Source organism: Odontomachus brunneus, unplaced genomic scaffold (genome assembly GCF_010583005.1).
Source record: "Odontomachus brunneus isolate Ranch 3 - 2012 unplaced genomic scaffold, Obru_v1 Obru_scaffold_013, whole genome shotgun sequence".
Lineage (NCBI taxonomy): Eukaryota > Metazoa > Arthropoda > Insecta > Hymenoptera > Formicidae > Odontomachus > Odontomachus brunneus.
Genome location: NW_022639463.1, coordinates 718,192 through 730,025, shown reverse-complemented (window position 1 = coordinate 730,025; position 11,834 = coordinate 718,192). Strand labels below are relative to the sequence as shown.

The 11,834-nt window shown below is 42.2% G+C and overlaps 1 protein-coding gene across 3 annotated transcripts in view; it reads left to right on the top strand.

The window, feature by feature from the left end:
- The first annotated feature begins 20 nt into the window (after nucleotides 1–20).
- The window catches only part of LOC116840969 (NGFI-A-binding protein homolog), a 66,267-nt gene continuing 54,453 nt past the window's right edge, over nucleotides 21–11,834 (top strand). For all 3 annotated transcript variants that reach the window (XR_004377457.1, XM_032808372.1, XM_032808371.1), the window contains exons 1-2: nucleotides 21–147; nucleotides 361–834. Coding sequence is in view for 2 of the 3 variants with exons in the window: in XM_032808372.1 (XP_032664263.1) it covers nucleotides 531–834 (304 nt within the window). In the remaining variant the exon portion in view is untranslated. The remainder of the gene's footprint in view (nucleotides 148–360; nucleotides 835–11,834) is intronic.

Genomic DNA, 11,834 nt, shown 5'->3' with positions numbered 1-11,834 from the left:
ACGCGCAATGTTCGCCGCGCCAGCGTTCGAAACGCGTCGCTGTCTGTCTGCCTCTGCCGCAACGACCTCTTCGCCGCGCTCTCGACATCGCTCGAACGTCCGTCGAATCGTCGTGTCTTCGCTTTCCAACCGCGGGAGAGGTCTCACGTGAGTATCTCGTCGCCGGGTACCCGCGTCTTCGCGGCTCCCCGTGTATCACTTTCGACCGTGGCGGTCATACACGTCACGCGGATCGATCGAGATCGATGATTCGCGCGGCGCGGTGACGCGAGGCGCGCGATCGCCGCCATTTTCGAAATTCGGTTGCCCGCGAGCGTTCGCTCGATCGCGCCTCCCTCATCCTCCTCCTTCTCGTCGCAGTCGCCGTCGTAGTCGTCGCCTTCTCTTCGAATCCGGACGTTAAACAAAGCGCAGTCGGATGCACCTCGTTGGATGCTGCCGGCGGCGCGCCTGGACGACCTGGAAGGTCCCCGTGCTCGCGGCGGTACCGTGAACGGGTGCTGCTGCACCAGGTAGCACCGGTGACCGCGATGGACGCGCGCGTGGTCGTCGGTGGCTCGACCGCGGAAGACACCCCGACGGTGGTCGCCGCGGCGACGGCGGCGCGAGGGGTCGGCACGCCGTCGCCGGTGCCCTCGGCGCCGAGCAACTCCGTGAGCGCAACGACCGGTAACGGCGCCGGCGGAGCAGCCGCGACCCTCGCGTCCGCAGCCTGTGTCCCGCAGAACCCTTCGTCCGTCGTCGTGGTGGCCAGCCCGTCCAGCAACCATCAGCAGCAGGCCGGCGTGGTCCCCGCTGTGCCCAGGATACTCAGCAGGAACGTCAACGGCACGCGTAAGTCAGCCCGGACGCTATTCGCGTCCACCCGAACGGCACGCAAGACGTTTCAGGACGGTATTCATAGTTAATGAGAAAACACTCGAGTGTTCATTTGTGAGCTAACGCTTTCTCTCACAGAGAGAAGTCAATTTTATGTCGCACAAAGAAATTTTCTCAGTGCACATTTAAGATCGTCTTAAGTTCGTCTTCGAGTGCTCCGTAGCCAATGAAATGATTCATACAGGCCGCGAAACACAACGCGCTCAGTGTCTTTTCAGAAAGGATGTTTCAATACTTCAATCAAAGGCGCTAATAACTCAGGTCGATTTTAAATGTAAGCTTCGACTATGAATGTCGTCCTGGAGATCGTAGTTAAGCTCATATCAGACTAGATATTGGAGACTAAGAATTGAGATGATTAGAAATGGGAATTCGATTAAATTGATTTTGTAATAATTCGGCCTTGATTCAATTGTGTAATAGTATATAAAACATGATTTATATTTGGACATAATCTCGTTCCAAGATCGGTACTGGCACTTATTTAGCCCATTTGTACGTTATTTAATCGATCAAAAGTGACTTCGACCAAACTCCGATTAAACTAGCGGACAGCTAAGTGGCAAGCTTCCAATCGAAATTGCCGTTGAAGGAGAAATTGAGACAGAGAAGGAAAGGGGGAGTTCGAAATTTCAGTTGGAATCCTGCAACTTAACTGTTTGTTGATTTAATCGGAATTTAGTCCAAGTCATCCGAATTCAACTAATATCGATTTGGATTCGTTTTATCTCGATTGATTACGTTGCGATCTTCAATCTTTGATATCCAGTCTGATATACAAATCACATAACCAAATGTCCAAAATACATCTCAAAGACGTCACAAAAATATGTGATATCTCTGGGACGTCTCTAGGATATATCTTGGATATTTGTATTGTATGGGAGGCTTTATCAGAATCGAGATAGCCATCATTTTGGCAAATTTTCGCTCAGTTTCACGAGTTATGTTTATTTATCGCGATTGTTTTGACACAATGTTTACGCGAGTACATATGATTCGTCATTCCTTCACGACATCGGTACGATCGCGTGGGTTACGCGATCTCCGTTTTCACGTCCTGCTCCGACAATGAAATCCGTAACTCAAGCGATATCTAAGTTACAATTTCACGCGGGAGAATAGAACGTGCGAGAGATAATATTTCCGGTGAAAATAAGACAGCGCACTCGGTGCACTGGCCTGTTCTTTTCTCTCTCTTTTCTTGAGATTTTCCAGCTGTTAACGTACTTGACCTACGAATTTGACCAATTTCGAAGTCGGCGTAGAAGCAATACTCGTCCATTAAGAAGCTTATAAACCGGCCAGCAGAGTATGGTTCATTAAGGAGATTTAACTTAACCCTTTAGCCTAAACACAGCAAAAAGCGGTCGCTAGCGCACCCGGTTTAGGTGTGAAAGAGTATTTAAAACGGTACTTTAAAGTGTGTACGCGCAAACGCACGATACTTTCTGCCATAACCGATGGAAAAAAGCCGGTTACGTCGTTCCGCGTCTTAAAATGAGCCGATTCACGGCCGCGGTGGTCTCAGGTCTCAATTGTTTCTTCTTATATCACGAGTAGGAAACGCGAAGCGCGTGTAACGCGCGCACGCGGCTGCGTGAATTTGTGGCTCAATTTATAATCGGTAGCCGATCGATTTCATGCGAACTGATAGGTATAAAATCGCGCGTCGATTTAATTACATCCAGTCTACTGGGAATGCCCGTTCGGCGAATATAAACGTCACCCTTGGCGATCACTTCCTACTCACACTTGCATAATATATAATTAAAGTCACGGTGTAAGGTAAAAGTGCCAATTCTTGAACACGTACCTGATCCTGAACATTCTTAACGTTTTGGTCCATAAGTACGAATATTTAAACTTTCAACATAAAATATGTATATTTTATGTTGAAGGTTTAAACTATTCGTATTTAAAGACCAAAATAATAATGTCCAGAGTTAGAAGAACGTGTTCGGGAAATGATATTTCTGATGGAATCAGAAAAGGTCGATGCAGACTTCAGAGTGTTGAAGTAGACGTTAAATAGGATCTTGAAATCGAAAGTGGAATGAAAATTCCAAATGAAGGGATGATTTTTTCCCACTTCGGGGTGCCAGCTCAGGGAGTGCGAAGGCGCATTTATCGACTGTTTGTCGAGGAGGGTGAGAGAGAAAGAGAGAGCGAGCGAGAGAGAGCGAGAGAGAGAGAGAGAGAGGGGCCTGCGCTCCGCTGTTTCCCGCGCGTAGATTTTGATATAAGGCGCTCCGCTTCGCGGGTTCGGCTCATTTCTTCGCTTTTTGCGGATCGACCGCTATTGCGAGCGTCTCGTATATCCGCGGGCTCGTTCCTGAAGCGCGCGGGTCGCATTTCGGTGGCGAACACCGCGCTCTCGCACAGCGGTCCCGGCGAGTTTACGCAAGAAACGTAATCGCCAGCAGTTACCTCTCGGCGAAGCGAAGAAGTTTCGACCGAAGAGCTACCATGGGTTATCGCGCTTTTGTATGTGCCTCTCTCTTTCTCTCTCTCTCTCTCTCTCTCTCTCTCTCTGTCTCTCTCTCCCTTTCCCTCTTTCTCGTCGAGAAACTGGATGAGTCATACCCGCGACAAAAAGCGCGCAGCTCGCGCCAGAAAAACATGATTTTTCTTCCTCCACATATCTCGACGAAACTGCGGCCGGGCTCTTCGTCTACTCCGAGCGTTTCACCGCCGACGACTCGCGCGGTGCATCGCAACAAAAACAGCCGCCTCTTGGAGCGAGTTCGATATCGTCGCTCGTTTCGGAAATTCTTCAGGGACGCGCATCACTCCGCGTTCGGCATCGTTCCGCCGCGAAATTACGCGGGCAGACAAGTGTGCGTGAATTTGACATCAACTTGTACTAATCGACCTGCGTCCCTCGGACGAGTGGTTCACACGGCACTCATATCTTTACCGTATAGAATGACGAAATGTGACAATATGGCCTTTTTTAATATGTTGGCAGTGGTAGTAACTGTCCAACGTGACCTCAGAGTCACAAACCTTAGGAAAATGAAAAATTAGAAAAAGCAAATAATACTTTATAATACTTATTGAAGAGGACCACATCCAATGGTCGAAACGTCTATTTTGTATTTATTAATTTTTTATTAAACATGTAACATCCGTAACTTGGCTCTTTATGTCCGTATTATTCATTTGATAGAAAAAACAAAATTTTACCTTATACGTATTGAGTACTTCAATTTTAAACCTATGTGCATGTGTCTTAAACATGAGATATTAATTTAGGCAGTAGAGGGTTAATAATTAATTCGATACAATATCTGCTCCATAAATGTGATTGAAAGAATCGTAAAGTTTCCATCACCGATTGTCTCACGTCGCAGTAATTATAAAAGTCTATCTGAGTCTATTTTGTGGGTGTTCTCTCGTGATTTCCCCGATGCGCGTTCGCGCCGAAACGGGCCGCGTGCTTACGGCGGGAGGTAATATCTCGAACTGTGCCACTCCCCCCGATAAGAGGTAATTACGTCTAGCTTTCGAGCGCGCTAAAACGAAAGCTACGCGAATTTTTAACGGAAGCCACACGAGCGGAGTTAGCATATGGCGTGGTGAACGCGCGACGCGTAACCCGTGTTAACCCGCGCTCGCTCTTTTTGCGGGAAATGTTTACCGTTCGGTATCAGCGACATCAACGTGCTGACAAAGTTGGAGCAAGCGGAGCAAATAATTAGTAAACAGCAAGAACGTACTCATTAAAAAGATAAGATCTTTTTTATCACGGGATAGAGATGTGTCTCTCTCGGCGAGGCGTGAAACGTGGCGCGTTTTATCCACGGGAGAAACACACTTTTATTATCGAACTTTTATTCACATTGTCGGGACGAGAGAATTTAGAATATCAGACGTGGGATTTAGAATATGTTTCTGCGTTAGATTGCGTGTATTCGCGGCGTCGTCACTTTATTCTCTCGATACCATCGATGTCGATCGATACTGAAGCTTTCGCGGTGCTGCTTGGTCGATACTGTCGATACCGTCGATACTCTGACGTCTTTGGGCAGAGTTGGAACGTTTAAACGCATAAAATATGATACTCCAACATAAACTATAATATATGAGATGCGCTCTCATCTATGTAGACGATGAATAATCTGTGGATATTGTTCAAAGAACGTGTATAGCTTGCTAAAGAATTAATTAAGAAGAGTTTATCTTGTTATTTACGTTTCAGAATCCCGGAATTTATAAACATTGTTTTATAAACAAATTGGTGTGTTCACAAAATTTTTTTCTTGCAAAAATTACAATGTAACTTTAGTAGCTCCTGGGAATAGACTGGCACTATGATGAAAATTATAACAAGACGTAAAAGTGACCATGAACATGGTAAAATTTACTCTCTTAATCCTTTAAGGCGCATAATTCATGGAACATTCTAGTGACTTTTTTTTAATGAAATATTGTCAAAAACTCTAAAGCACATTTATAAGGTTTCAACTGCTGAATCCTATCGGTATCAATGACACTTAAAGGGTTAAAGTGAATCAGTAAATAGTCACTGATATCAGTTATGAGTATAGCACTGAGCACTTTCATTGCTATACTTACAACTGCAATCAGTGTATATTCACTGTTTTCAGTGATGTTTGACTAATTCACTTTAAGAGAATACTTTAAGAGAGTATATTTATGATCATTTTTACTATAATTTTTATTATGATTTTTGTAACAGTGTCACTCACCCTTATAGAAATATCATACTAAGAATCATTGATAATTACTTATTTTCAGTATTAAAAATACTGGATAATAAGTAATTATCAATGATTCTTAGTATGATATTTCTATAAGGGCTGTTCTCGGACTATTAAAATTGCATCGTAATTTTTGCTAATCGCAATATTCTCGCCGTGTATTGTCTCTGTGACAGAAGATCGTGCACACGTCACGTGGACAATACGTAAACAATCCGCGTGGACGTAATCTCGATGTCCACGGCGCGACCCTGCTTTTGGGTCGCGATCACAAGCGTTCCCATTGTGTGTAAGTCGCGCATTGTCTACTCACGATGCGGTATGACTCACGGAACCGGCAAGAAAGCGCGCGTCGCGCAAAAACGCGCCGTTTCTTCCGCCAGCGCGGCCGGCGCGCAACTATTGCACATTGCGTTTTTGCCGGTTTCTTACGAGCGGCCGGTTCGGGGTGCGGGTGGCGTGGTCGCGTAAGCGCGTTGACCACCGCCGCCGCCGTCGCCGCCAACGACGACGACGACGACGACGACAACGACGACGATGACGACGACGACGACGACGACGGCGACGATGTAGGCGGCAAAAAAGCGCGCTGTTTTGCCCGCGACGTTTCTCCGAAAGGCGAAATTGCGACAGAAAGAGCCGCTCGTTGCTAGAGGATCTCTCTTCCTCTTTCCTCTCCCTCTCTCATCCTTTCTATCATTCTTCCTCTCTCTTTCTCTCTTTCGCCGCGCGCTTTTTGCGTTCGATCTCGCCGAAATGTGGAAAGCGTTCGCGGCGCTCTTACAAATCGGGAAATCGATCATGTAACGCGAGGACGGTAAAACGTAGAAATCGATAGCGAGGTGTTCGAGCGGCCGTCGAGAGACCGGTGTGTTTTGCCGGCAACATTGGCCGACACGATCGGCGATAGCTCCGGTCTGCCTTCTTCTCACTTTTCAGATCATTTTTTCGCGATGGATTCCGCAACCGATCGAGCGTCGTCGATTCGCGCGCGTAATTCGTGAGGGGAGAGAAAAGAAGAGGGAGCAAAAATACTTGGAGAAACTGGAGACTCCGTCGACTCGGCCGCTCGGCTCAAAATCGACTGGAAGAATCGTTTCGGACGACGTCGCGCCATTTTCGTGCACTCGTCGATGCCGCAATTTTCACCGTTGTTTTATTAGCATTACTCTCCGTGGCCGAGCGAAACGCTCGCCGCGTGCAGCCGTCACCGAGCGAGGCCGAAGTTGTTATCGTGATCGTGCGCGCGTTATTACTACACGGCGGTCTGATAGGCGACATTGTACATTTTACAAGGGATAAAAAGGGGCTCTCTGTCGATGTGCCGGCGCTCGCGCCGATGCACGGCGAAAAAGCTCTCGCTTTTTTGCGACAAGTTTGCCGTGTGCTCGCGCTCTCGCGCTTAAGAAAACTTGACGAGCGTAGCTTTTTTGCGTCGGACACGAGAGAGCTCGGCCGGCCACTCTCTTTCTCTCTCCTTCTCTCTATCAGTCTCTCTCTCTCTCTCTCTCTCTCTCTCTCTCTCTCTCTCTCTCGCCACGTTCGCTCGCATTCTCTCCCTCGTGTTACACATCACAACGACAGAAAATTTGCACCGCCGCCGCCGCCGTCGCCGTCGTCGCCGCCGCTGATGCACGCGAGTTTCTATCAAAGAGAGAAAGAGGAACGGGGGGAGAGTGCCGTGGACGCGCCGTGCGGTTAATCGCGCCGAGGAACGTGCCCGCGCATTCGTAATTACGTTCCGATCGGAAGTGGTGCGCGCTTTAACCCTCATTAAATAATGTACTTAATGCCGCTTCGCTATCGTTAGTCACAGGAGAGCCCGCGGCAAGAAGTTTGCGTGTGTCGGTATCTTCTTTCGATCGCTTTTTAAATCGCAGCGCGACGAACGTTTCGAGCACCTGCTTCCGTCGCTCGCGCACAAACGGCCGACTTATGTATCGTACGGACCGGTTACTACGATTGTCACGCGAGCATGTGTGAAAAAATGCGAAGCTGGTAGCGCACGTTGCCGATCCGATGACATCCGATTCCGACTTTGTCGCAGGATGCAAACTTTTCTCTGAGAGCGGAGACGCGAAAAATAATAAGTCTCACTTTTGCGATCACGCGGAATCTCTTTCTTTTTTTTTTTTTTTAACTATTCACTCTTTCACTCCTGCACACAGAAAAGTATCATCCTACTGCTAGGAAAAGCGATTATATTCACGCTGAGGGAAACGTATTTCAAACTATAATCATCGTAAATTATGGCCAAGAAAACTATGTAGGTTTCTCGTCTTATTAAATTCTGCTGTAATTAGCGATAATGAACTTACATGTACATTATTACTATCATTTGCGCATTAGGACTGTCAAAAGATATAGTTGGGGACAAAAATAATTTTTGTTTTAATTTAATATTCTTTATTGAAATGCTAAACTTATTCAGGACAAATATTCAGGAAAAATAAATTTAAAATAAATCCAAAATATAAAAAGTATTTTGTATAAATGTGATGTTTACGATGAGCTTATGACAGCTTTGCGGAATTTGTGAAATACTTGATGCAAGTAACATTTAAATTTAAATGTAATATGCATTTCTTTGTGAGGAAAAGTTACATAATTGGCGTCAATAAGAATTTTGTAACTGTATTCAGATTAGCCTCAATAACCTGAATCGAAATTTCGCTTCTACTTGCAGTCTCACTACTCCACTCAACACCTATTTTGACAGTAAAGAAAATGAAATTTTAGACATCATCAGAGTTAAAGTAGAAGTAAATTATATCATTAAAATTAAACCCACTTTGTTAACTAAGCTTCTACTGTGTTGTAGAATTCAAAATTTAACATAGGGCCAAAATTTCGACTCGAGAAGCCTTAACATTTGTCTGACCAAAATTCGTTAGTTTTTTTAATCGTTTTTCGTAATCGTCGTGTCTGACTATGATGTGAACACGAAACGATATTTCAAGCTGTGAAACTAGCAGATTAGCCGAGCAACCAATAATGCACACGCTTATTATCCAAATACGGTGGGGAACTATTAGAAAGTGCGTTTAGGCCCGAGAAATGTCAGGACTTGAAATAAAAGCTTGGTCGACACTCGTCGAATAACTAAATCTCCAGAACTGAAAATCCAATTTTTCCTCGTGTAACTACTCGGTGAGATCTCGCGTGCAATCGTCGAACACGTCCCGGAAACGTTAATGGTCTCGCGCAGCAACTTAGTGCATCATATTTTACATGCGAACGGTTCGAAAGTCCCGCTGACCGTGTTTAGCATAGTTGACCGAGCCGTGTCTGACGTTATTGCGCTCATTACGGCCGTTCGCTCGGTGGTCATTAATATTTTCACCTTATCGTTTGCCGCTTTACTGCCATTTTTGTCCGCGGGAATAACTGTCTCGCCCTAATGGCGCTCGTACCGGCGATTTTGTAATCGTTTCTCGATTACGCTCCTCTCGTCAGCTCTCCACCGCGCTGGCGCGTTCCAAGTCGAGTATGACTGTTCAAAAACCAAAATATCGCTATTCTATCGGAGGCTGGAGCGAAGACCGTTTGCCAAGTTTTTCAAGGCGCGGGGAGTGCAAGCTACCCAATCGAAGAAGGATTACAAATGATACGACTGCAAATCAATGTTGGACATTGAGGGGATGATGAAGTGAATGACGAAAAATGTTGAGACGTAACGTAGAGACGATCGTCACAGTCACGCTATCCTTTTCGTATTTCTTGTACATATAGGATTTACGTGTGTTACTTTTTTCTATCATATTCAGCATAAAAACCTAACGCATATGTAAAACTCTTTCTGTAAACTTTCCCGATATTCTTAAGGAGACTGGAGGGTTAGATTGCTTGAAAATCGTGCTTGTTCTTTCACAATTTTTTATGACAAACTGAATGAATATACGAAAGTGTTATTTTGATGTGTATTTATATAACATATAAAGAGAAGAAAAATATAATTTTGATGATCAAATACTTAACATAAGCGTATGGTACATGCAGTTAAAATATATTTCGTTTTTCTTTTCAGAGGACTGGAAAGTCAGATTGCCTGAAAATCGTGCTTGTTCTTTCACAATTTTTTATGAAAAACTGGATGAATATGCAAAAAATACTCAATATAAGTGTATGGTACATGCAGTTAAAATATATTTCGTTTTTCTTTTCAAGTCATTTACAGTTCTTTGCTTCGTCATTTTGCAGTAATATCTTGACTCTCGGTGGTTCAATTAAGCTGAATTTTAGGTAGAAAATTTCCGTAAGCTTGCCGTTATCGTGTGAACCACTAAAAATATTTAATTTTGAAATATTAATTTTTTCACTATAAAAGAACTAAAAATTTAATAATATTCTATTAAGATATTTGCAATTTTGTTAACTTATACAATTTCTATTATAGTGGTTCACACGATAATGATAAGCTTACGGAAATTTTCTATCTAAAATTCAATTTAATTGAACCACCGAAAGATATTACTGCAAAATGACGATCTTGAAAAGAACAACGAAATATATTTATAATTGCATGTACCATACACGTATATTGAGTATTTAATCATCAAAATTATATTTTTCTTCTCTTTATATATTGTATAAATACACGTCAAAATAACACATTCGCATGTTCATTCAGTTTGTCATAAAAAATTGTGAAAAAACAAGCACGATTTTCAGACAATGTGACCTTCCTGTCCCCTTAAGCTTCTGAACTCAGACGCGATGTAACAATGTTCTTCAAAATTTTTCTGTTTGGAGCATCTACACTTTCAGTATGTACAAGCCGCGGAACTTTTGAATTAGACAAATATTATACTACTAACTGACTTTATGTTTAAAATCTTTTTTTCATTTTCGTCACACATACTAAGCAATGCTCCTATTTATTTTTGTGCGTAATTTTCATATTTTCGTCACGTAACCGTAAAAACTGATGTGTTAAATTTAACACATCTCATGTGTCCCAAATCACCCACTTTCATTTATGTGCAAATTTAACACAAAACATATGTGTTAAAAAGTAACACGCATAATATGGAAAAAATTAATACAAGAATTTAACACTTGAATACTGTTAGGAATCACAGGTTGTATTAAATTGACATATTTAATATGTCAGATATAGATTATGTCAATTTAATATTTTCATTTCATCAAAACCATTTCATTTCATCAAAAAGTAGATTAATTCTTCTCTCAAATGTCAAAGTAACGTTTTATTTTAGTTAATTTAACATTATACATGTCAATTTAACACAAACTGTTCCTGACAAATTGTTCAAACTATTCAAGTGTTAAATTCTAGTGTTAATTTTTTACATATTATGCGTGTTACTTTTTATTTGTTTTGTGTTAAATTTTGTTAATAAATGAGAGTGGATGATTTGTGATACATAAAATATTAAGTTTAACACATCAGTTTTTACAGTGTAGAAGCATTTGTAATTCTGCACGGAAAAAAAAGATTTGGTTGAATTAACCAAATATCTGGTCGAATATGAACGATCCAGAAATTCCAATTAAAATAACCCGAATTCTGTTTCAGGTAACAAGATTTTTTGATTAAACTAAACATGTCTGGTTATTTAACCAGACATGTTTGGTTAAATAATCAGACATGTTTGGTTAGTCTACCAAAAATCTTGTTAACTTAAACAGAATTCGGGTTACTTCAATCGGAATTTCTGGATCGTTCGTATTCGACCAGATGTTTGATTAATTCAACCAAACCTTTTTTTCCGTGTGTAGAACTGATAAAATTTGCAGAAAAATATCAGTATTCTATCGTTAGAGTTTTCAGCTTCAGCATCCCCAATTGGTGAAAATCTTGCACTGAGAGAAAAAAACAGTTGGAATAACTATAATCTCACTATATTTTATAGTTTGTTTTGGCCTCAAACATATATTTATAGTTCACCCAAAGCCGAAGATATAGTAGAATGAACACACACATTTATAGTCACCATTTTATTACTCTATGTGTATAGTAAGGCACGCTTTGAGAATATAGTTATATGTACCCATATTTTCCAAATATTCCAATTGTATTGACTACATAAAATAGTTAATTTCTCTTACCATTTAATATTTGCTATCTTACTATGTTTTTTATTTCAAATAATTATAATTCTTGGTAAAAGTTTTACATGAGTCAGTTATACTATGCTTACATTGTAAATATTACAAACATTATGGCGACATTTACTATAAAAAAGATATTCCTAACTATAATCT